Source organism: Schistocerca cancellata, chromosome 7 (genome assembly GCF_023864275.1).
Source record: "Schistocerca cancellata isolate TAMUIC-IGC-003103 chromosome 7, iqSchCanc2.1, whole genome shotgun sequence".
Classification (NCBI taxonomy): Eukaryota; Metazoa; Arthropoda; class Insecta; order Orthoptera; family Acrididae; genus Schistocerca; species Schistocerca cancellata.
This window is the reverse complement of record NC_064632.1, coordinates 119,298,675-119,326,078: the sequence shown is the minus strand read 5'-3', so window position 1 is coordinate 119,326,078 and position 27,404 is coordinate 119,298,675. Positions and strand designations below refer to the sequence as shown.

General features: G+C 39.4%; 1 protein-coding gene and 1 long non-coding RNA gene across 2 annotated transcripts in view; one reads left to right on the top strand and one right to left on the bottom strand.

The window, feature by feature from the left end:
- Positions 1-27,404, top strand: part of LOC126092560 (muscle-specific protein 300 kDa) — a 651,560-nt gene that overhangs the window by 394,459 nt on the left and 229,697 nt on the right. The window contains exons 89-95 of the mRNA XM_049908233.1: positions 229-504; positions 7,539-7,885; positions 12,218-12,557; positions 19,233-19,415; positions 19,518-19,808; positions 20,148-20,270; positions 20,359-20,510. Of these exons, the coding sequence (XP_049764190.1) occupies positions 229-504; positions 7,539-7,885; positions 12,218-12,557; positions 19,233-19,415; positions 19,518-19,808; positions 20,148-20,270; positions 20,359-20,510 (1,712 nt within the window). The remainder of the gene's footprint in view (positions 1-228; positions 505-7,538; positions 7,886-12,217; positions 12,558-19,232; positions 19,416-19,517; positions 19,809-20,147; positions 20,271-20,358; positions 20,511-27,404) is intronic.
- The window catches only part of LOC126092561 (uncharacterized), a 38,518-nt gene that overhangs the window by 10,703 nt on the left and 411 nt on the right, over positions 1-27,404 (bottom strand). Inside the window, exon 2 of the long non-coding RNA XR_007521356.1 lies at positions 1,066-1,243. This is a non-coding gene — a long non-coding RNA (uncharacterized LOC126092561). The remainder of the gene's footprint in view (positions 1-1,065; positions 1,244-27,404) is intronic.

The window sequence follows — 27,404 nt, the reverse complement described above, 5'->3', positions numbered from 1 at the left end:
AAATCACAAAAATTTAACTGAAAACTAAAAAAATGAAAAATTCCCGGAATTCTAAAAAATTCCTGGGTTTTTCCCAGTTTTCTCTCAGATGAAAATATTCCCGGATTTTTCCCAGATCTCCGGGTTGACCCGGGTCATATACACCCTGTATAACACAGCTTGAAGGAGAGGGTTAGGTTCAGTAATTCTAGAAAAGCAAAAACTAACTGTCTTTTTTTTTTCTTACAGGATATACTGGCAGAAGTAAAAGCCAGTAAACAAAAGCTTGGTGATCTTCAACTGGGCAGTATGGGTGATCTGCAAGGAATTTCCCAGCAACAGGATGATCTCATTGCAGCCATAGAATCACAGATCGCACGTCTGAGACAACTATTATTGTTACGTGAACAGTTCATTGCTTTAATAACAGAAATAATGACCTTCATAACAAAGTATACTGAAGTTGTGCGTGATATAGAGAAGGGTGGAGACACTGTACAAGAGAAGATCAAAAAATATGATGATGTAAGTGTAATACTTTTTCAAAATTTAGTGACTATCTGAATGGTAATTCCATGTTAACTTCATGGAAAATCCAGGATGGAATGTAACAATATTATGAGAAGATAAGTTGCTAAGTGGAAATGCTGATTCACAGATAGGCACAACTCAAAGATTTTGGCCAATCGCCTTTGTCAACAACAGACACACATACACACACACGCACACACACACACACACACTCACGCATATGCAACTTCCACACATGTGTAGTCTCAGACAACTGAAACCACACTATGATTAGCCTATCTGCGACTCATCATCTGCACTATATGTTAATTTCATCTGTGATAAGGAAATTAAGCATGTGTTAACCAAAATAAGGAGAACATACTCAAATCTGTGTCTCTTATTTATTACAAGCAACTTAATGCAGTTGGTGTATAGGTTTGAAATTTAAATGTTGCCAGATGACTTGTGCACTGTGAAAGGCTCATGCACTACTGCTTAAAAAGCCATTGATAATATTGAAATTGGTACTGGGGCCAAGTAGTAAATAAAGTGAAGGTGAAAGGCATTGCTTACCATGCTGTTCTTGAAGGTCCTTGTGTTTTTTCAGGTGCTATTCTGAATTTTTCTCTTGTCGAACATGGATAAATTTAGTGCAAGTCCAAGTCAGTTTTATGTAATGCCCATTCTTCAAGTAACATCTCCCTTGGAGGAGTATTCTTGGGTTTGTCTTCTCCATCCACAAATTGTCTTTCTGGAAATAAAATGACCTTATGGCATTATTGGCTAGGACTTGTTCAGTCACCAGTGCAAGTCTTTCTGTTTGACACTCCTTGGGCAACTTGCACTCCTTTGTGATGAAAGTGAGATGAAATCATGAGGACAACACACATACCCAGTCCTCAAGTGAAAAATATCTGTGTCCCAGCCAGGAATTGAGACCTCGTGACCTAGAGGCAGTGACAGTAGCCACTAGACCATGAGCAGCTGTCTTTCTGGAGAAAGAGCCCGTAATTTTACCCAATTTTGTCACCATTAACGTTCTCTAGAAATCACAACAAACATACAGCATGGAAGATATACATAACTGCTGACAGAATATATATAACTTAATATTATTTGTGGGTAGTTGAAGGGTGATTGAGAATAGACTGTACTAAAATACCAAATTTTCTCAATTACAAGCCGTACAACTTTGCTACCTCTGTTTGCCGATAGGTGGCGATAACGGTAAGTAGCGGTCGAAAGAAACAGATCACAGACGTCAGGCTGTTAGCTTGGACCAACATAACCTCATTCAAACATTAGTCGATTTGTGTCTGCATCATAAAGTTGTTCTTGATTGAAACTGTCAGTTTACGAGCCTAATTCTCGTCATTTGGGGGAGGTGTTACTGTTTTGTTTCAGTATGAAGAAAACAGTGGCTGAGTCTCATTGAATGCTCTCAAGTGTGTTTGGAAAGTATGCTATTAGTGAAAGAACCTGTCATGAGCGGTTTCAACACTTCAAGAACAATGATTTTAACATCGTAGACCGGCATAGTGGTGGAAGAGAGAATGTTTTTGATGACGCAGAATTGGAGACATTGCTGATGGAAGGGATTTCTGCATCGCATTGTGACTGGGGATGAAAAATGGGTTCATTATGATAACCCTAAATGCAAAAAACCATGGGGATATCCCGGCCATGCTTCCATGTCACCAGCCAAACAAAATATTCACGGCTCCAAGATCATGCTCTGCATTTGGTGGGACCAGCATGGCGTCGTGTACTATGAGGCGTTAAAAACAAGTTTGAGCAGAGCATTAAAACACAAATGGCCGCAATACAGCTAGTGGCACAATAAAGTGATTTTTCACCACGACAACGCTCGACCCCACGTTGCAAAAGTTGTACTTGGAAACATTAAAATGGGAATTCCTACCCCACATGCTGTGTTCTCCAGACATTGCTCCTTCTGACTATCACCTGATTAGATCAATGGCGCATGACCTGGCTGATCAACACTTCTGATCTCATGAAGAAGTTACTTCTGTAAAATATCTGGGAGTATGCGTGCAGAACAATTTGAAGTGGAATGATCATATAAAATTAATTGTTGGTAAGGCGGGTACCAGGTTGAGATTCATTGGGAGAGTCCTTAGAAAATGTAGTCCATCAACAAAGGAGGTGGCTTACAAAACACTCGTTCAACCTATACTTGAGTATTGCTCATCAGTGTGGGATCCGTACCAGATCAGATTGATGGAGGAGATAGAGAAGATCCAAAGAAGAGCGGCGCATTTCGTCACAGGGTTATTTGGTAAGCGTGATAGCGTTACGGAGATGTTTAGCAAACTCAAGTGGCAGACTCTGCAAGAGAGGTGCTCTGCATCGCGGTGTAGCTTGCTGTCCAAGTTTCGAGAGGGTGCGTTTCTGGATGAGGTATCGAATATATTGCTTCCCCCTACTTATACCTCCTGAGGAGATCACGAATGTAAAATTAGAGAGATTCGAGCGCGCACGGAGGCTTTCCGGCAGTCGTTCTTCCCGCGAACCATACGCGACTGGAACAGGAAAGGGAGGTAATGACAGCGGCATGTAAAGTGCCCTCCACCACACACCGTTGGGTGGCTTGCAGAGTATAAATGTAGATGTAGATGTAGATTGGATTGATTCGTGGATCACTTCAAAAGATGAACAATTTTTTCGACACAGGATTCGTACACTGCCTGAAAGATGGGAGAAAGTAGTGGCCAGCGATGGAAAATACTTTGAATGATACATGGTAACCAATTTGTTTCATTAAAACCTCAAATGTTGGGGAAAAAACGGCAGAAGCAAAGTTGTACACCTTGTATAAGACGAGGTTTTTCCCCAAATTCATCATTCAAAAACTATGGGGTCATCTTATATTTGCACATTAACTATTGCTGCTGAGGCCAATGGTTTTATGCTGGTTAATAGATTGATGTAGATGTTGTCTTACATTTACTGGCAAAGCTTGGGCTGCTGAGGTCGTGTGCAGATTTATTTTGAAGAAGTCAGAAGGGTAGGTAGTGCAAACAATACTCACACTTGAACAGGTTAGATATTTCCTGATGTGGCGAAGCACTCAATACAGCATCAACCTTGCTTGAATGTTCACGTGAAATATGACTCAGAAGGCGTCAGTGCAAGGGGTACATGAGGAACTATGAACAAGCCACCACATCACTCTATTGCCCTGGTTATAATTTGATAATTTTGTGAGATAGAGGACGACACAGAATTTAATGCTATTATCTTAGAAACTCTTGTTATGTTTGAACAGATTTGCAATAAAAGTTCTCATTCATGTATGGATACCTTACACAAACATTCATGGTGCTTGGAAGGTGAAAATGTTGCCCTTCAAAAACCGTTACTTGATTCTGAAAGAAAGTCAGTATTTCATTTGATTATGAGATACTGTAATGATTTACCAAGTGGGTTGCAAATGAGAAATTTAGTCGCTGTTCGCTTATTTAGAGTACTGGGTAAAAACATTATCATCTTTTAATCGGCTCTAGAACACAGTGGTGAATTCAGGTGAAACAAAAAAGAAAATAAATCATGTTAGACTAGCTACAATCGTTATCATGGGAATAAATTACAGGAGCTAGACCCATCATGGAGATAGTACCAGCGGCATTAGATCATGGGACGAGCAAAAGTTTGAGAAAATTACTGACTTGCGATTGTTATCTTTTATTTTCGTATTACTTGATGTTGTTACATATGGGCACACTCTTGAAGATATTGCAGCCCATGTTTCACAGTTGCTCAGCACAGCATTACGGACGGGTTGGAGGGCGAACAGCTTGGCTGAGAACTAGGATGGGTGCAGGGAGGGGAGTAGTCAAGAAGCAGCAAATTACATCATGCTGCCAACCATGGGAACATATACCACTGCAGTTTGTGTGATTCCATTTGGACTTACTTTAAAATTGGACAAGTACAGAACAGTGTCATACATTTCTGTAGGAGATGGTAAAAGTGTAGATAGGGGCCTGTGGCCTGTTGAAGTATTCCCTGCAACAGTGTTGTCAACACACACACCATGAGGTATAAGTGGAACGGAAGTGGGGTGTCAACTGCTGGTTCCATGCAGCCAATGAAGAGTTGTGGCCAGACTACATGTGTGGAAGCAACAAACATTGTAACATTCTCACATCAGTATAGAAGTGAATTCCGAAATGCATTCAGCAAAAACCAGCTGCATTCTCAGGCTCCATCACGACCATAACCTCAGGTATTGCGAAATATTTGGAAGAAACAGTGAAATGTTTGTGACAATGAAGATATAAATTTCACGATTGTGCTGTTAAGATGATGGTGATGATTAAAAATATTGATACCACACACAACAGGCTTAGTAAGCAAAAATGGTAGAAGACAAAAATTAATGTAAACCATTTCTTATTATTTTATTTCTTCTTGTATTATCAAAATATAGACAGTAAATGGCTCAAGTTTAAAATAGGTACAATGCTAACATTAGAGACAAACTTGATGTCAGTAAAACAGTTTGACAGTTTGTAATTCTGATTAGTCAGAATACATTAAAAATAATTTTTTCTCAATGAGACTCAAAAAAAAGGGGGGTTTCCTTATACTCAAGATCATCTTATACTCAGATAAATACAGTAATACTCAAAACTTTGATGAGGAATGTGACAGAATGTAGCATGCTGTAGCGAAAAATGCTCAACAGACCTTTATAGTGTAAGGACACTGTAGTAAGGACACCACATTCCACTTCTGTGTAAATGCTGTTGTAGAGGTTCTTGTATCATCTTTATTCTTATGGAGCTCAGGGTTTTTTTTCATGGCACAGATTTTATACAAAGGTCTTTGCAACAAAATATACTGAAATTGTGCATTATCCAGTTTGTGGAGACAGCATACTGGATAAGATAAAATATATGAAGTGTTATATGCTTTCCAAAGTATAGCGACTTTTTACTTTCTTTCTTCAGGTGACATGGGAGATAATGTAAGTTGCTCTTGAACTGTTGTTTTACACACTATCTCTTTCTGTCCCTTCACTTTCAGTAATAACACTATGTAAATTTTAAGGTCCAGTGTATGACCAGTCAAATGACAACACTAATTTTATATGTATTTCACTAGTGGTTTTTTTGAAACATCATCAGTCGATGTTTTTCCTAAACTGCAGTGTCCACCTTTTACCTTGTAACAACTTCAAGATTTCCTTAGCCATACTCTACAAGCCACTGATATACATACTGTGTATTTACTGGTACTCATGTATTTAGGCCATGATAGACATCTTACATACAATGGTACAAGTATTCTTTGAAGACTAAACTTGTATGATACAATGTTACCAAAAGACTGTGCAAAATGTGCATTGGGTCAGCACTTGATGCATGTGAACTAAGAAAAATATCCAGCCAGTGCTTCTGAATAAATAGATGGAAAATCGAAATGGCAATATTAAACATTTCATTTCATTTCAATTGCAAGGGACACTGCCAAAGTTTTTTGTTCTGTCTTAATCATCACCCATGTCTTTACTTCTTTTCAAAGTATTTTCCCTGATGTTATGTACTCCACACTGCATCTGCCCTTTAGATACTCATCGTGCACAGAGACAACTGGCTTCTGAAAACGCAAATTGACCATCACATATAGTTTCTGTCACTCAGGATCATGAAGAAAATGATGTTACATCAGGGCAATAGAGCGAGTCTGGGCTCAGGAATCCTTGAATGCAGACTTTGGTTTTGCAGTGCATTGAGCAGGGGCATTGTCATGATGGAACAGGATCCCTCACAGACGTGATTTTTTTGTGTTTGTACTTTATGCATTTGAAGAGTCTGTGCAGGAAAACTCCAATATGTCAACTTGAAGTTAGTGTCTTATCTTCATCCACAACAATGGTGGTGACTTGGCAAAAAGTGTGCTCACCATTATTCTTCCCACATTCATTTTACTTTAACTGAGTGGGCTTCTTATGGGCCAGGGCCAAATTGATGCAGTCATGTTTCATCAGTTATGGTATCATATACTTCATGTGACTGCCTCGAAGTGAATCTTTGTAGTGTTTTCTAGCAGTATTCTCTCTGCCCATACTGTGAAACATGCAGCACTCTAGCTTGAGAGACACAAAGATAAGCCAGACCCAGATTGAATCCACACAGCAGATTAATGACCATGGCTGGGTGACACATTTCACAGACAGGAGGGACAAACCACTTCCCTCATTTAGGTACCTCCCAACTGTAGTGACCAAAAGTGCATACGGGTTGCCAAATCTTGAATATGGCGGACCCTGTACTAGAGAGGACTAACACTAAGAAAAAGAAAGAAGCAAACAGAACTCTACGCACAAAGCTTTTTGCTCAGGGATGTAGAGGGTGCAGTATTTAACAAAGCAGGGCTTTTTGACATGAAGATTCTCACTAAGGATCAAATATATCTAATGTCCATCCAAATCCAAGAAAACACTCAGTTGATAAGTACAGTGGAGATTTCCCATAACTCTAAACTCATTTTCTTCTGTTGTTATCATGAGAATTTCTCTCATGCACAAATTAGTAAAACTAGTGCTTTGTAAACAAAGATTTCGTATAAGTGTACTATAAACATTCCAGACATGGATTTGCAATTATTCCTTCCTTAAAATCATAAAAAAATCATATGCCCCCATTTCAGTTCCATTGATACTGTTCTCTGACAACAGATGTAAGATAAAAGCAAGCTGCAACTTGAGTGACATACTGAGTGAGGTTGCACAGTAGTTAACACATTGGACATGCATTCGGGAGGATGACAGTTCAAATCGCCATCCAGCAATCAACAAGACATTAAAAGCCAATATTCCTTCCTTCCTTGCAAGGCATAATAACAGAGAGTCCATTACTGACTGCCTTCTGTCAGAATGAAACAATACATAGTAACCCACAAAGTTTTGAAACTTTCAGGTCGACCATCCTACAATGAATGTTTGAGGAGGGGGAGGGTGGCAGGAGAAAAAGAGAGTAACTTCCTGAAGGGGAGTAAGTTGTTATGTTTAATTTCAGGTGATAGTCAAGATCCAGGAGTGTGAAGCAATGCTAGCATCAGCTACAGACAAGGGTCAGCAGATTGCTGCTGAGGGGACTGCAGCTGACCGGAATGCAGTGACAGAACAGTTGCAGTCTCTGAAGCAGCAGCTGACAGCCTTAAGACGAGCTGTAGAAAAGCAGCGGGAGGCTCACGAGGCAGCAGCAGCTGAACACCGTAAACTAGCAACCGAGCTGGAAGAGATTCTTGATTGGTTACACTCTCATGAGGCAGAGGTGCGTTCTCGCCCCCTGCTGGAACGATCTGTTGAGAGTGTGGATGCCCGTATTGCTGAGCACAAGGCCCTCGCTACCGAGGTTAACAAGTATGTACACTTTATGTTACATTATCATTGTAATATAATTGTTAAATTTTGTACCAAAAGCACACAATCAAATAAATGAAATTCTGATGAAGCAGAAGGTCTAAAAAGAAGGGAAGGTTTTGAGGAAATACAAGTAAAGCCCTTACATGAATGGATATAGGCAACAACTCTTAAGTAATATGGGTACAAGTGATTTCACTGTTTGATTTGTAGATTGTAAGTGTAACATTACAGTAGTCGAATATCAACTTCACAGGCAGTTAAGTCACCTCTTTAAATGATTATGCAAGCTCTTTTTTTCTGTCATGAGAGTGTTGTAGACTGACTTGTTTGAATTACTTTTTAAACTTGGACCTGCCATGTGATAACAAGTGTGGGAAATACACACAGGGGCCAGAGATACACACATTCAATAAACAAGAAGAAATGGTTATAAAATACAGACTCTTCAGTGAGTAAGTAGAAAAGTCACCCAGAACCCCAACCATGGGAGACACAGTAGGACAGAATAAGATATAAATAAAGAAATGTCATCAGAGAGGAACAGGCTCCACTGTTTTGTCACAAAAATATAAAGCAGGTGCATTGTGAAATGTTCTCTTTATAATGTTTTTTTTTCTGCATCAACATCTACATGATTAGTCTGAAAACAATCAATTATTGATAAAATTATTCAATTGGATAGATAAAAAAATCTACTCACAAAGCGGCAGCAGAACACACACATAAGACTGTTGTGATTGGCACGCTTTCGGAGTCAGTGGCTCCTTCTTCAGGCAGAAGGGTTGAAGGGGAAGGAAGAAGGGTGAAGGAAAAGGATTGGAGAGGTCTAGGAAAAGGGGTAGATTTTTGGAAAGTCAACCGGAACCGCAGGTCAGGGGAAACTTTCCGTACAGGATGAGAAGGAAAGTTATTAATATACAACATGAATAGCAAGGGTCCCAACACACTTCCCTGGGGCACACCCGAAGTTACTTCTACATCTGATGATGACTCTCAATTCAAGATAACATGCTTTGTGCTCCCTATCAAAAAGTCCTCAACTCAGTCACAAATTTCACTTGATACTCCATATGACAAAACTTTTGACAATAAGCATAGGTTTGGTACTGATTCAAAAGCATTTTGGAAATCAAGAAACACTACATCTACCTGGTATCTTGATCCAAAGCTTTCAGTATGTCATGTGAGAAAAGTGCAAGTTGGGTTTCAAATAATTAATGTTTTCAGAATCCGTGCTCGTTGGCTTTCAGGAGGTCATTATGTTTGAGCTCAGAATATGTTCTAAGATTCTACAACAAATTGATGTCACGGATATTGGACAGTAGTTTTGCGGATCACTTTTACTACCCTTCTCATAGCCGGGTGTGACCTGTGCCTTTTTCTAAGAACTGGGCACAGTTTTTTGTTTGAGGGATCTATGATAGAATATACACTCCTGGAAATTGAAATAAGAACACCGTGAATTCATTGTCCCAGGAAGGGGAAACTTTATTGACACATTCCTGGGGTCAGATACATCACATGATCACACTGACAGAACCACAGGACCACAGGCACATAGACACAGGCAACAGAGCATGCACAATGTCGGCACTAGTACGGTGTATATCCACCTTTCGCAGCAATGCAGGCTGCTATTCTCCCATGGAGACGATCGTAGAGATGCTGGATGTAGTCCTGTGGAACGGCTTGCCATGCCATTTCCACCTGGCGCCTCAGTTGGACCAGCGTTCGTGCTGGACGTGCAGACCACGTGAGACGACGCTTCATCCAGTCCCAAACATGCTCAATGGGGGACAGATCCGGAGATCTTGCTGGCCAGGGTAGTTGACTTACACCTTCTAGAGCACGTTGGGTGGCACGGGATACATGCGGACGTGCATTGTCCTGTTGGAACAGCAAGTTCCCTTGCCGGTCTAGGAATGGTAGAACGATGGGTTCGATGACGGTTTGGATGTACCGTGCACTATTCAGTGTCCCCTCGATGATCACCAGTGGTGTACGGCCAGTGTAGGAGATCGCTCCCCACACCATGATGCCGGGTGTTGGCCCTGTGTGCCTCGGTCGTATGCAGTCCTGATTGTGGCGCTCACCTGCACGGCGCCAAACACGCATACGACCATCATTGGCACCAAGGCAGAAGCGACTCTCATCGCTGAAGACGACACGTCTCCATTCGTCCCTCCATTCACGCCTGTCGTGACACCACTGGAGGCGGGCTGCACGATGTTGGGGTGTGAGCGGAAGACGGCCTAACGGTGTGCGGGACCGTAGCCCAGCTTCATAGAGATGGTTGCGAATGGTCCTCGCCGATACCCCAGGAGCAACAGTGTCCCTAATTTGCTGGGAAGTGGCGGTGCGGTCCCCTACGGCACTGTGTAGGATCCTACGGTCTTGGCGTGCATCCGTGCGTCGCTGCGGTCCGGTCCCAGGTCGACGGGCACGTGCACCTTCCGCCGACCACTGACGACAACATCGATGTACTGTGGAGACCTCACGCCCCACGTGTTGAGCAATTCGGCGGTACGTCCACCCGGCCTCCCGCATGCCCACTATACGCCATCGCTCAAAGTCCGTCAACTGCACATACGGTTCACGTCCACGCTGTCGCGGCATGCTACCAGTGTTAAAGACTGCGATGGAGCTCCGTATGCCACGGCAAACTGGCTGACACTGACGGCGGTGGTGCACAAATGCTGCGCAGCTAGCGCCATTCGACGGCCAACACCGCGGTTCCTGGTGTGTCCGCTGTGCCGTGCGTGTGATCATTGCTTGTACAGCCCTCTCGCAGTGTCCGGAGCAAGTATGGTGGGTCTGACACACCGGTGTCAATGTGTTCTTTTTTCCATTTCCAGGAGTGTACTTAGAAGAGGCACTAACTCAGGGGCAAATTCAGTATAGGATTCCATTGGGACCTTGAGCTTTGTTCGTTTTTAATGATTTCAGCTATTTCTCAATGCCAATGACACAACTACTTGATGCACATTTTCAACTTCTCACGGTGTAATGAATAGTCCATTAAATTTTGGGCATGCAGCCGCTCAAATAAAATTTCCTCCACTGATATTTTGGCCGCGTATCGTCCGGCCATCCACAGAGTGAGTCTCAAGACTGACAACAAGATGCCAAGCGCAGCCTTGTGTGCTCCACTGTGGCAGTACTGCGCATACAGGTCACAGATGCTGGTTGGCGACAAAGAAATACGCTTACACATGCGCCGCATGTGGTGAAGGCTTACAGACATTCGATTCACTTATCAATGTATGATCGTTGGCACTGACACCATGACAACTTCTCTGCAGCTTAATTACCCCAAGAGCTAGGTTCCACACTTTGTCCAAATTAAAAACATTATCTCTGTTTATTAAATTATTAGCTAATCTAATCTCTATGGCTTCCACTAGGGATTTGACACTAACTTTGGTGCCACTAACAGCATTTACATATGACCAGAATTTCTGTGTACTTTGTGAAAAGTCATTTGACAATATTCTGCTACAGTAGTATTTGAAGGCATCAAGCATTGCTCTCGTGGCAGCCAAAAATGTTTTATTCAGCACCTCTCTGTCTATAGCCCTATGCTTTGTTTTACAACTGTTTCTTTAGAAGTTTCTTTACAGTGGCCATATACCATGGAGGCTCCCTCCCATTATGAACTGTTCTACTGGATACATATCTATCCAGTGCTTACTAAACTATCTTTTGAACTTAAGCCAGAGTTCCTTTATGTGCTCCTGGCCTGTCCTAAAAGTTTGAAATTACTCATTGAGACATAGCACTACTGATTTTTTATCTAGTTTACTGAACGTGTGTGTCTTTGCTTATTTTAATAGTTCTTTGTATTTTGGTAATCATTGTTGCCACAATCGTGTCATGGTCACAGATATACCAGTTTTGATGTGGACATCCTCAAAGACATCAGGTCTGTTTGTTTCCAGTAGATCTAATATATTTCCATCATGAGTGGGGTTCCTAACTATGTATGATGCATATATGATGAAAATTGAGCTGCAATTATTTGAGAAGGAAACTATTAATGAACAAAGACCCCCACAGCAAAACCTATGGCACTGTAAACATATCCATAAGTTTTTAGCAAGCCATTGTGAAGTTCGTTTTCCAAATAAGTGTAGCAGTTTTAATTTTGAAGGTAGATTTATAGATCTTCTGCAGAATCTGACACCAGTAGTTAGTAAACTAGCCACAGTACGTAAATTTGCTTTAGTTTCTGAAATTTTTCTTCTTTCTTACAGAGTTTCTAGTTTAATTTTATAATGAATTACAACAAACATTGTTTTACTGTATTGCTTACATGCTATCTTTATTTAGGTATCTGGATAGAGTGCGAGCTTTGCAGCAGAGCTTACGTCATGATGATGGGATGCCATCTTCACTAGTAGAGCAGCTGTCCGAAGCTAGCTCACTGCTGAATACACTGCCAGCAGAAATAGAAGACCGTGGACGATACCTTGACACAAATAGACAGCTACGAGCAGATTATGCAGCCCTTAGGGGCAAGCTGGAAGCTTGGGTGCGAGATGCTGAAGTCAGGCTTGGGCCTCCAAATCGTGGAATTGATTTTGAAAATGTGGTACGAGATCTTGAGGAACATCGTGCTTTCTTCAGTGGTTCTGGTGAAGCTGCAGTGCGAGAACTAGTGTCCCAAAATGTAAGTAATCTTTCTAGAAGAAAGATCTATACGTAATAAACCTGAATCTTTTTTAAATGCACTGATATTACAAATCAGTCTTGAGTGATAGAGAACATAAGCAGATGGTTAAATATAGAAATGTGAAGAAAAGCTATAACAAAATTATAAAACTTAAAAGGTTGGGCAGATCGGCATAATTATGAGGGCCAAAAATTTACTGTGAGAGTAAAAATACTGGAACATGTGTATTTATGTGTTTATACTTCAGCTGGAAAAATTGCTGTAGCTCAAAAACAAGCAGAGTCTCTGTGCTATTTTGTGTCTATCTGCTGCACATCAATTAGCCACCTGTGTTTGCCTTTCCTCAATTTCATACGTTGTTTACATCATGGAATTTCCATTACCATACTACCTCTTCAGAAAGTAGTTATTTCTGTATATATAAAATAAAAAACATGCCAAGAACAACTGACAGTGCTTATCGTACAATTTAAGATCATTGAGAAATTTTGGAACTAGTCACAACTGCTTTTGATAAGCTTTATTTTTTGACCAGGGATCAACAATAAACAACTACAATTCATATTTACATTGCTCTTTTGTGGGATTTTGAATATCTTTAATAGTCACAGCATGCATTTTGAAAGCACTTTTGTGTAACAAATTAATCCATACAGAACTGTGTCCTTCCATCCAATATATCAAACTTTATACATTTCTCAATGAATTGTACTTATTTTTCACGTTGTCCCATACTGGTATTGCAATATGTGCCACAGTTGCACCATTTGCTTGAGATCTTGTGGTACAAAGAAAACATGCATGAAAGATGTGTTTAATATGAACGCAGTTTCCCTGTGACGTTTTGATTGCAAATACATACACACAGAAAGAATTTGTTAATGGCTGCATTAATATCAAATCAGTGAGCATAAAAGGCCTCCATTCTACATTATGTATCTATCTTATCCATGAATAACATCCAGCAAAAAGCAATGTCTTTAACTTCTATTTAAGTTAATAATATGCTTTTGGCAGCGTAGTCTAATATATATTCTAGTATGTGTTTATGTAACAAGCGATCACACAACAATCATTAAAACACTAGATATTATAAAGTCAAGTTTAATGAATGAATAATACATAATATATTTTTAAGGATATCTGGAGTCAAATACTAACAACTTGAAACACCAATATTAATTGGGAGCTGCTGAAAGACACAAACAGACACTGAGTTCCGGGCTTGGAAACTTTTTTTTATTTTAAGCATCATTATTTGTGGGAAACAAATCCAAAGTAATAGTGAACTAACAGCCAATTCTGAAATTCTTTATTACTGATAATTTAGATACCAGATTATATGCATTTGCATGTTGGATACTTGGCTCCTTTTCGCTGATTATTGCCTATTTTAACTAAAATCCAGTGATGATGCATATTTTTGCAATATGTTTACAGTATTTTAAAATTTTGACCAGTGGTCTCTAGCGTAATCTAGTTTTGATGTCTCTCAGATCGACCACAACCTAGAACTGATTGCAATCGCTAACCGAGAGGCCACTGCCTAGCGAATTAATTACAGAAGAGAAACAGGAAGAGGCAGGCAGAGTCAGTGCACCTGCACCCTTGCCCCTATTTAATGCCCTCCGCTGTCAAACCGTACGCGTCGGCAACAATTGAATTAAACTATATGACCTTTTTGTCGCATGTCCATTGCTTCAGTTAGCTTTCTGTTTACTTGTACACAGTTGAACACGTTTAAGACTTGTAGTGTGTAACGTGTTGTGCGCCATGCCGCCCAAAAAAAAAGAAACAATTTCTTGGATAGCTGACCATCCTGGAACATTTACGTACGACGGAATCATTTTATATTGTTGAGTTCATGAGAAAAATGTTTCGTGCTAAAAAAAGCTTAAAATAGACCAGCATGTGAAGACAAGTCTTCGTATCACAGGAGTGCAGAAGAAAGGACCATGACAACAACTTCTGACAACAGCAAGTTGCAGAAGCAGGGATTTGTCCAAAGGTAACCAAAAGAGTCAGTTTAACATGGATCTACATGTAGCATTCATTGCAAGAAATATTCCTCTTCATAAATTTACAAACCCTATCCTCAAAGGCTTCCTGCTCAAATATTGCTTAAATCAAAATATACCAGATGAATCAACATTGCATAAAAATTACATACCGACAATTTATGTGAATGTTTTGGAAGAAATATGAAATGAACTCTAGGACAGCATTATCTGGATTTCAGTTGATGAAACTACGAACACTTGGGGCCGTTACAGTGAAAATTTAATTGTTGGTGCTTTAAAAGAAGAGCCTTCTCCTTCCTATCTAGCGGCCTGCAAAGAACTTGAAAAAGTAACTCTTCTAAGATCGCCAGATTTGTGAATGAAGGTATTAGAAAAATATTTGCAGAATCTTCTGCAGATGAAAGGGTGTTTGTGTTTATTTCAGATGCTGTTCCCTATATGATCAAAGCAGGAAAAGTCCTCTGAGTATTGTCTCCCAATTTGATTTATGTGACGTGCTTTGCTCATGGAGTATGTCACCTTGCTGAAGAAGTACATTCCACATTTTTTAATGTAAATAAACTGATTTCATCCACAAAGAAATTGTTTCCAAAGGATCCTTCTTGCATTAGGACCTACAGAGAAAAACTACCAAATGTGCCTTTACCTCCCAAACCTGTGGTAACTCATTGGGGTACATGAGTTGAAGCTGCGTTGTTTTACAATGATCATTTTGAGGCCATTAGAGGGGTAGAAATGACTTCGACAGTGCAGAGGCTTTGGCAATGCAAGGAAGCTTGTAATGATTCCGGTATTGAAAAAGACTGCTGTGAGTTGCACTCATTTTTCACATATACCTGGAAGTATTAAAAAGCTTGAAACTCAAGGTTTGGCACTGAATGAATGTTCAGTTAATGAATAAAATTGTTCTAGTGAACTCCTCATTGCTGGAGGTATTCCCAAGAAAACTTAAAGAGAAGTTTGAAAACATTTTAAACAGTAACCCAGACTTTGAACCCTTGTGCCAAATTGATAGTTTATTAAAGGGACAGAAACAATAAGTGGCAACATAGCACCCAAATTAAAATACTGCCCAGTTATCTCAGTTGATGTAGAACTGTCCTTTTCTGCTTATAAAAATGTTTTGGATGATCCAAGATACAATCTTACTACCGAACATTTGGAACAGTACCTGGTCGTTAACGCTGTTCAAAAAAAAATTCACGATTGTATGTTGTTTTTTAAATAAAATATTACTCCGCGTGTGATATCTCTTGAAGATGGTCCCCATCAATTGTTTCGCCTGAAACTCACTTGCATCGCATCTGCTTCGTACCGACAACAATAGCAAAGAAGGAACAATTCTTGGATCACAGTATCTCCCTCCATTTTGCAAATTTTTAGAAATAATCCCGGAAAGGCCCCCTTCCTTACCTCTACCAGAAAATATTCAGAAAGTGATATCAGTGTTCTAAATGTACAAATTTTTTGTGTGGCCGGCACTCGTCCTCATAATTCATATGCGCAGGTTCGACTTTGAGATATAATGCATGCAGTATCTACCATTTTTTTTATTATTTGATGTTGCATATTTCAATACTTCTCAAGTGTTTTAAAGCATTTTTCATGCATATTTTAAGGTTTTTATGATGCATATAATATGGTCTCTACTGATAATTAATTGCCAGTAAACAGTAGACTAAAGATAAAAAATCTGGAGAAACTCTGGTAGAACAAAAAACCTAAGTAAAAAAGAATGTGGAAAGGCTGTCTCTCTCTCTCTCTCTCTCTCTCTCTCTCTCTCTCTCTCTGTGTGTGTGTGTGTGTGTGTGTGTGTGTGTGTGTGTGTGAGAGATAGATAGAGAGAGAGAGAGGAGAGAGGGGGGGAGAAATGGTGTGGGGGTAATATAAATTAATTAGGTTTGATTAGCTGACAAGAGCCAAGCACAGGGGGTGACCGAAAATATGTAAATACTCACACAGCACATTAACATAATTAAAACAATATAGGAAACCTGTTGCCAGTTTCCAGCCATATCAGAATGGACCAGTACAGTTCCTATTCAGTTTTCAAGGGAAACTTATACCATTCCTCCTGCAAAATAGTGGCAAGTTCAGGTAATAATGATGGAATTAGAATTATATTAATACCTTCAGCTGCTAACAGGCGTTGATATATATCAATGAGGACAGGTGAAAATGTGTGCCCCGGCCATATAAGTAAATAATGATGGTGGTGGAGAATGATCACGCACCTTTCTCTCCAAAGCACACCACGAGGACTCAATTACATTGAGATCTTGTGACTGTGGTGGTCAGGAGAGACGTGACAGTTCATCCTAGAGCTCACAAAATTAGTTCTGGACAATGTGAGCTGTGTGGACAGGGGCCGTGTTGTCTTGGACCACAGCATCACCATTGGGAGAACAGATAAGAGAGTACAGGGTTATTACAAATGATTGAAGCGATTTCACAGCTCTACAATAACTTTATTATTTGAGATATTTTCACAATGCTTTGCACACGCATACAAAAACTCAAAAACTTTTTTAGGCATTCACAAATGTTCGATATGTGCCCCTTTAGTGATTCGGCAGACATCAAGCCGATAATCAAGTTCCTCCCACACTCAGCGCAGCATGTCCCCATCAATGAGTTCGAAAGCATCGTTGATGCGAGCTCGCAGTTCTGGCATGTTTCTTGGTAGAGGAGGTTTGAACACTGAATCTTTCACATAACCCCACAGAAAGAAATCGCATGGGGTTAAGTCGGGAGAGCGTGGAGGCCATGACATGAATTGCTGATCATGATCTCCACCACGACTGATCCATCGGTTTTCCAATCTCCTGTTTAAGAAATGCCGAACATCATGATGGAAGTGCGGTGGAGCACCATCCTGTTGAAAGATGAAGTCGGCGCTGTCGGTCTCCAGTTGTGGCATGAGCCAATTTTCCAGCATGTCCAGATACACGTGTCCTGTAACGTTTTTTTCGCAGAAGAAAAAGGGGCTGTAAACTTTAAACCATGAGATTGCACAAAACACGTTAACTTTTGGTGAATTGCGAATTTGCTGCACGATTGCGTGAGGATTCTCTACCGCCCAGATTCGCACATTGTGTCTGTTCACTTCACCATTAAGAAAAAATTTTGCTTTATCACTGAAAACAAGTTTCACACTGAACGCATCATCTTCCATGAGCTGTTGCAACCGCGCCGAAAATTCAAAGCGTTTGACTTTGTCATCGGGTGTCAGGGCTTGTAGCAATTGTAAACGGTAAAGCTTCTGCTTTAGCCTTTTCCGTAAGATTTTCCAAACCGTCGGCTGTGGTACGTTTAGCTCCCTGCTTGCTTTATTCATCGACTTCCGCGGACTACGCGTGACACTTGTCCGCACGCGTTCAACCGTTTCTTCGCTCACTGCAGGCCGACCCGTTGATTTCCCCTTACAGAGGCATCCAGAAGCTTTGAACTGCGCATACCATCGCCGAATGGAGTTAGCAGTTGGTGGATCTTTGTTGAACTTCGTCCTGAAGTGTCGTTGCACTGTTATGACTGACTGATGTGAGTGCATTTCAAGCACGACATACGCTTTCTCTGCTCCTGTCACCATTTTGTCTCACTGCGCTCTCGAGCGCTCTGGCGGCATAAACCTGAAGTGCGGCTTCAGCCGAACAAAACTTTATGAGTTTTTCTACGTATCTGTAGTGTGTCGTGACCATATGTCAATGAATGGAGCTACAGTTAATTTATGAAATCGCTTCAATCATTTGTAATAGCCCTGTATATGGCTGCCAAGATCGCCAATGAATCCCCATGATGTTTCACTTTCAGGATGTGAACTCAACCAGACTTTGGAAGCAGTGGCAAACAAGATTCATCCAACCAAAATACTTTCTTCCAGTGCTCCATCATCAAGGTTTCTTTGGTTTGCCACCACATTTTCTTGCTAAGGGCATTTGTATCACTAATGAGTAATTTTGGTATTCCAGCTTATGGAACTCCCTATGTGTTGTTTTGGTACACACATGGTTTTTGGCTGCATCATTCAGTTCTTCAGTCTGATGTCATTCTCTTATGTTTTTGTCAAAATCCTCTTCAATGACCATCTGTCATGATCACTCAACAAATTTCCTTGGTCCATGTTGTGACTTAGCAGATGATGTTTTACCACATTCTCTGTAAGCGGCATGAATCTTTGATATATTGGCACCTCTTGAAACTTCAAAAACCAGCTCCCTTGGTTATGGAAGTATCCACCATATGAGCACCAAAAATTTTCCCACATTCAGATTCATTTAGCTCCAACATAATGCACTCATAACTACACAGAACACTGTTCTGATCACAACTGACACTTGCAACGTATTGAGGGCATTTCACAGGTGCCGTTCATGGCCAAATACAACAGCACAACCTGCAAGCTTGGCTAGCATCTGCATTTACATTCAAGCATGCATTTTGTGGTGTTTCTGTATTTTGGTCGAACTCCTCTCTTGTCAGCCAGTGTTTGTGAATGTGTCTTTTAGCTATACCCCATTTCTTTGCACAGCAAAAGTTTCCAGTTGTAATTTTGAGCTGTTTTACAGACAGTTTATACAGATATGATGATTGGATTTCTTCAAAACATCTGAAAAGTTTAAGAAATTTAAAATGAAATTTTTTGATCAAACAGCTTCAGCAGGCTGCTGATCGTATCTGGCCATCACTTACTGGTTCAGAGCAGGAGGAGATAGGAAGAGAGCAGCAGCAGCACCTACAACTCCTCAAGAACACCTTAAATTCAGCCCGATCTCGTAGTGCAAGACTGGAACAAGGTGTGGAAGTCTGGAGAGACTACTGCACTGCCCTCGACAAGGTATTTTTGAAACTTTTTAAACACAGTTTGTATCATTCGTTACATTTTAAAATCCAGATATGCTGACTTTTGTCAAACTCTATTTAAATTTTGTTAACTTAGGTTCGAGCTGCACTTTCAAGGGCTGAGTTCTCTGATGAACCTGTTACTACACTAGCTGGCCTTCAGTTCAACATACAGAAGTTGGAACATGCTCTCTCTGATGCAAGGACTCAACAATCAGAAATTGACCTTCTCAATGAACGAGCAGCAGAAATTGAGCAGCAAGCAGACAATGCAAGTAAAGAACGCATAGAGAAGGAAGTTGCAGAGTTCAATTCAAAATGGTCTGCACTCATTGCTGGTCTTGAGAACAGGCACGACACACTAATCAAACTTGGTCAGCATTGGGAGGTAAGAGCTCAGTTTTGGACCTGCTACTGAAAAATATATTCATAACTGCAGTGTGTTATGTTCATTTACTATTTCACCTACATTTAGTTCCAAATGCATGAAAAATATATTCACAATACCTAATAACCCAAGCACAATTGTCAGTGTCTTTACTTTCTCTTTTATAATTGTTTACATACACCAGGTCAGTAAGTCATTACCTACCCAAAATAAATGTTTTGTTATCATTTAATATTGATTGTGAGAACTTGTGTATTATTTCCATCCCAGACAATTACTCATTTGTGTCCTGTGTTTTGTTCTGTATATGTTTTCATACAAAATACTTTTTATCTACAGGAATTTGAAGCTAAATGGCAGGCGTTTGAGTCTTTACTCAGTGCCAATGAAGAAAAGGCTCGACACATTGATACAACTGTCAGATCTAAATCTCAGATAGTTGACACTAAACAAACAATTGAGGTAAGTTTATTAATTACTGAATGTGTATACATTTGTAATTTTATATGCATAATGATGTAAGATTCTACAAAAGTAATTTTTATTTTAGGATTTACTGAGAGAAGTGGAAGGACAGAAAAGTTTGCATGGAGAAGTTCTTTTCCTATCAGGAACTGTACTAACATATTTAAATGCATTTTCTGAAGCATCAGCCTCTGCTCTTAAAGCTAAGCTTGTCAAGACGACTGATGGGTTCAAAAGGTGAGTCCATGTTTTTTTATTTTGTTATTTGCCATGTGTTATAACAATGTTTGCTCAGAATCAGTGCTAGGAAAGATGCAGAATATAGCCTTGGTTCTGATAAAATAACAAAGAGTTCTATTTTCCCCTTGCTGGAACATCAACAAACTCTAGAATAATTAAATGTGTAAAACACGAAACTGTCAGCGTGTTCTTAGGAACAAGGGTTAGATGCAGAAATATGTTGAGGCAAACAACAAGTTCATGTATAATACAATTATGACAATATGATGATAAAAATCATGATTTGATGGAGTGATGTTTTCTCTGAATTATTTCCTTTGATTTTCAAACAGATTTGACTGTCTTGAGTGATTGCACATGAGACTCTGTACCTTCCTTGTCTTTTTGCACCTCAATGATTTGGTGAAATGAATTGTTCTGTAGATAATAGTCATTCAGGGTACCCAATCAAAGACATTACAAAAGAAAACACCTGTTATTTTCAGAAAATTGCAAATGCTATTACATTAAAAAATCTTAATGTCAGGAAGGTTAGCAGTCAGATGAATCCACACAGTCTGTTTGATGAATAGAACAACAGGCTCTGTTAGCAACAGCTCGACAGGTTAAATTTCCACACCTCAAAATTTCCAGTATCAGAAGTATTGATGTAATATGAGTGTACCAATTTGACCTATAGATGAAGTGAGAAATATGTGTTTGCATCTTCAATGACAAGTGTTTCTGACAGAAGAGTAGAGGGTGAAGAATATGCCAAAAAGAATGCGGTACAGTGTGTTATATGTGAAAAATCCACAACAGTCATAGCTGAAGAAAGTAGGACAGTTTGTAGATTAGTGTAGTGGAGTTCATTAATTCATTCAGACATTATATTCCAGAAATCTCTTCAAGAGAGCAACATTCTGGAAAATAGAACAATTCAAACATACATTGTCATAAGCAGCCACTGCAGTTTAGTTCTGTATAGTATACTAACAGCCATTTGCCACTAATGCTAATCTATTCGTGTTATGGAAATTAATTATGAATTACTGCTTTATTATGTATCTTACAGAAAAATAGTTACTTTGAACAAAACCACTGACTTTTCCTCCAACAGTACTCTGGTGCTCTTTTCCCGTAATACAATAAACCCTCATGAATGCAAATCCCAAAGGACTAAACAATCAGGAGTTCAGGTAAAAAAAATATTATAAAATAAAAAAATGTGTGAACCAGGGATTCAAAATTCTGTTATTGGAATAGTTTTTTTCTATGTGTTAACCATGTACCCTATATAGGTATTCTAGCATATTACATATATAATCATAGAAAACACTACAGTAACTTCTACTCTCTTATCTCGGACATTAAAAGGAAGGCATACAATGTGAAAAGGAGGGGAAGAATGAAGATCCTGTCAACAGTGAGGTCTAATTAAGGATGGGGAAGGAAATCAACTGTGTCTTTTCAGAGGAAACATCATGGCATTTGCCTTAAGCAATTAACAGAAATGACAGAAAATCTAAATCTGAATGACTGGTCAGAGATTTGAACCATTGTCCTCTCAAATGTGAGTGCAGTGTGCTGACCACTGCACCATCTCACTCAGTCTGGTGAAAAAGTCCTGTATACTGCACTGTCAAAGACAGGAATGAAAATACTTGTCAACTTCAGGGCCAAGTGTACTCATTGAATCTGTAAAACCAGAAAAATGTTCTAAAGTGTTCAAGGCATGTAACACTTCCTGCCATGTAGGCAGAATGATATTGCCCTCTTCACTTTCTCCTGATGGCATTTCTTGCATTTCAGACACATTGATTTGTACATCAGATTCCACTGGAGCACATGCACCGACATCACCATATGTGTTACCAAACTCCTCAAAACTAATTCCAGGGTTCAAAATGTGTTGTAGAATATTACATTCATCAGGTGAAGTGGTATCACTGTCACCAACTAACTCATCAACAGGATTACCATCTATAGACTTTGCTAAAACAATTCTGTAACTGTTGTGATGACATGGATTTACAGGATGCAACAATAGCTTTTATAGGGTGATTCACACTCCTTTCCAGCAATGTGAACTGCTGTTGTCACAAGTAATTTTCAATGAGACAGAATAATGGCTTGATAGAAAGGCTGAAGATGACTTCTTGTATTTGGTGGGTGGGTGGGGGGAATGAACCTTTACATTGCTTACGTTAAGATCATGTATGTTATGATATGTGCATCTGTCCAGTGTCAGAAGAACTTACTTGTTCTGAGCCACCATTTTACTGTTAAAATGAAGAAACCATTTACAAACTGATGAGCTGTCGATCCAAGCTTTCTTATGGTGAGAGTAGATGCAAGGTAAAGTATCAATGTTTATGTTCTTGAAACAACTTGGTCTGACTTCCTAATCACCCAAGGATGGTGTTTTCCACTGCTGTCTGAATTACATGCCAGTACAACAGCTAAACAGTGTTTGCCGTGTGCTCCACCATGGGACTTGCCGCTCTTTATTTCAGTGGTATGATTTGGGAAGAGTTGTAAAAAGGTCCATTTCTGTCCATATTGTAGATATCACCCAAGGCATATTCTTCTCAATTCGTGCAATTAATTTTTTGCACATTCTGCAGCTTTATTTGCTTCACCACAAATCACTAATGATGAAACTGAGTGTGTGGTTTGGAACTGGTACAGCTAACCAGCAGAACAACTTAAATCCTGAATGTCTAAATTTTTTTTCAACCTCTGTTTTTGACTGAATTGTAGCTCCAGTTAAAGGTACATTGGAAGCAAGCATATGGGTGAACCATTCTGTAAATGAAGTTGCAACATCTCCTTACTTAGGACTTTTTGTAAATATTGTGAGTAATATAGATTAGGCAAGTCCATGCTTTCCGCAGCTGTGCTTTTCTTCTACACAATGTGGTCTACTTCCTCTAGGATTTTTAGTTTTATTTGCAGTTCTGTGCTTGTCTGCTTTCTCTTGGCCATGATTCTCCTCTCCCTGCTTGCAGCTTAATCTTGTACTAACTCACTTTCAAAGAATAAAAAATCATACCTGAACACAGAATTACATTTGTTGAGTGAAGCTTATTGTTTGTGTTGTTGGAGTCACAAATATTGTTATTATTGCTGTTACTCATGCAGCTCTAGCAGAAAAACAAGAGGAAAAAACTGTAAGTTTGGGTAAGATTAAAAAAAATAATTCGATGAGCTAAAGACTTCATAATTTGTGCTGAGCAAACTTTCTGTTAACTGATAAAACTTCACAGTAAACAATTCAAACATACAGATAAATTATAGAAGTAACAGCTAACTAGGTATCCCATAAAATTATGAGACAGAATTTCTGGCCAATAGATACTTTCAGGGGGCAAAATATGTAGTATGCTGATAGAAACCTGTAGAAGTACCCAACACTGTCCTTGCTTTTGGCATTATTAGTTCCCTCCATTCTTCTGTTATTATTCTTGTCAACAACTTTGATGCATGACCTGTTAAGCTAATTGTATGACAATTCTCGGACTTGTTGGCTCTTGCTATCTTCGGAATAGTGATTATGATATTTTTCTGAACATCTGATGGTATATTGTCAGACTAATGGATTCTACACACCAACTTGAATAGCCATTTTGTTCCCACTTCCCCCCCAGTGATTTTAGAAATTCTGATGGAATGTTGTCTATCCCCCAATACTGGATCCCCTCTCTCTTCAATGTTGACTCCTGTTTCTTGTTCTATCACATGATCAGACAAATACTCTCCCTTGTAGAGGCCTTCCCACTCTCTCCACTGCATTTAAGAGTGCAACTTCTGTTGCAGTCCTACTGTTGCTGCCCTTGCTGAGCTGTTCATTATTGCAGTATCTATAGTCTCAGAGATCTTCAAGCATATCTTTTCATTTCCTTAGTACTTCCTTATCCCACTTCTTTGTGCATTGATTCTTCCTCACTTGTTTCTTAAACTGTGGCCTACTTTTCCTCATTACTAAATTTTGATCTCAGGCTATGTCTGCTCTTAGGTATGCCTTATAATCCAATATCTGATTTCAGAATCTCTGCCTGACCGTGATGTGATCTAACTGGAATCTTCCTGTATCTCTTGGCCTTTTCCCAGTATACCATATCCTCTTGTAATTCTTGGACAGAGTATTCATTATTATTTGCTGAAATTTACTGCAGGCTTCAATCAATCTTTCTCCTCTCTCATTCCTGCATTCAACTCCATATTCTCCCATAACACTTTTTTCCCCTCCAACAGTATTCCAATCTCCCATGACTATTAGATTTTCATCTCCTTTACATACTAAATTACCCTTTCAATATCTTCATCTTCTGCTTGCAACATAGGCATGTGTAGATGAACTACTGTTATTGGTGTTGGTTTGCTGTCGCTTCTAATGAGAACAGCCCTATCACTGATCTGTTCACAGTAACCCATTCTCTGCCCTCCCTTCCTATTCATAATGAATACTACTCCTGTTATACCATTTTTGGCTGCTATTGATATTACCCTGTACTTGTCTGACCAGAAATCCTTCTCTTCTTTCCGTTTCACAATTGAACATATGTTAGATTATGATCAGTTTGGCCCTCTATGGGCTGACCACGTCCATTTGTTCTGGCGCGTGTTCGACTTCCACAGCATGAGGTACTAGAATTATGACGCTTGAAAACATTAGCACACATATCACCGGAGATTGTATTACAGTAAAACTACTACAAGATGTCAAATCTGAAGATAGAAATGGAAATGAAGAATCAGCCTTATATGTTAATAACAAAGGTCATACAAAACACATTATTAACTGCTGCAAGTAAATAATATTCCTAAATATTGTTCTGACAAGGGTGAAAAAGGTGGAAGCTCATAACAGGAATGAAAGTGTAACTGGAACACAGCCATAACACAAAAAAGCTGTTCTCGCAGCAGATTCTAAACAGTCCTCTGTAGGAGAGAGGTGGTATTTAGATTCATATGCCTTGCTTCACATCACCGATGATGGAGAGAAGCTTCATAATGCCAAGCCAGGTAAAAGCTCTGTGGTCAATTTGGGGGTGACAGCTTAGGTGACAAAACAGTAGAAGTAGAAGCAATTGATGTCATTCATGTCCCAAACTCTGCTTTTGCTCTCAGTTAGTAAAATTGTAAGTGAGGGGCATCATATCAGCTTTAACAAAAAGAGGTTGATCCTGTATAAAATAAGAGGTGAAGTAATTGCCAAAGCGTCACGTAAGAATGGTATCTGATGTTTGAATACAGGTGAAATGAAACAATGCTACTACACCAAATGTCATGGATGCTTATGGCATCACAAGCTAGGACACGTGAATCACAGAAGTATGTTGAATATGGCAAAGGTTTCAAGGGGAGTAAATGAGGATATTTTGGTCAAGGCTCCATATGAGTTCTGTATCATAGGAAAGTGGTCACATCTTTTGTTGGAAACTAGCATAAAGTATTCTAAAAATGACTTCATGGAAATAATTATTTTTCTCATATTTAATGATGATTTTTCAAGATAAAAGTGTGTCCATTTTTTGAAGAAAAAGCCTAGGACCACACAGACATTTAAAAACTTCAAAGTCATGGTGGGAAAGCAGACAGGGAGAAATGTCAAGAAATTGTAATCTGAAAATGGAAAGTAATATGTCAGTAGAAAGAATTCTGACTTCTGAAGGTATCACCCATCACCTTACAGTATGACACAGTCACAGCTGGCGTTGCTGAGAGAGCTAAAAGTGCAATATGAATTTTGGTACAAAAGAAAGCCTTCTTTATCACACTTTAGGAGTTTTGGCTCCATTGCAGTGTTTTGCATTCCAAAACCCCATTGCAAGAAGTAGGATGAGAAGTCACAGAAATTGACATTCATAGGCTACTGCCAGACAACCAAGGGTTATTGATTCATCAATAGGAAACTTCCATAAACCTGTCAGCAGGGATGTAAATTACATAGTGGATTATAATTTTCCAAGTTCAAATATGGAGGAACCTGAGATTTTAATGTCTTAGGATTGAAATGATAAGCAGTTTTTTTATGACAGCAATACTAATCATAGTGTAGAAGAAAATCAGTCAGTAGACATTGATAATTAACCTTTTTATGGGTTTGACAGTGATTCACTGGAATTCAATGGGGAGTTACACCCCAGAGGTCAAGTAGGGAACCAAAACCCAAGGAACAGCCTAACCATTTTACTTACTACTTGCAAGAAAGACCTTCTAATGAACGCCATTAAGTCAAAGTGGACTTGGAAGGGATAAGTAAGGAAGAATGGAAAAAAGCCAAAAAGAAAAAAGTTCTCACCTGTAGTTCGTAATGACACATTCAAAGAGATAGAGCTATCCGGGGAACACAAACCCCTCTAGACTAAATGGCTGTTAAAGATAAAAACCTGTGATTGTCAGTATACCAGAAACATTTAACACATGCCTTGTGGTAAAGGGGGTTATCAGAAAAAGTGTGTTTACATATTTATTTAAAGGGAACCATGGGCTGTAAGCTAGAATTTTCTAGGGATGGCCATAGAGAAATTATGGCAATCGGCAATGCAGACTGTGGAAATAAAATAAATGGCAGATGCTCTGTAACTGGTTCATACAAGTGGTCTAGTAAAAAAAATAAAAGAAAATTATTGCCTTTTCTACTTGTGAAGCTGAATATGCATAGCTATGATATCAACTGTTAAAGATTTTCTGTGGCTAAGACAATTTACATCCAAGGCAGAGTCAAGTAGAGTCACAAAAGATTTCAAATATATGGCAGTAACAAAAGAGCCATTCAATTAGTCAAGAATGTATATAGATGTAAAATATTTTATAAGAAGACATGTTCAATCCGGTGTTATTGCCTTGTAAAGAACTGTTATCTAGTAATTCCACAAAATGCTTAAGTAGTACTAGCCACGAAAT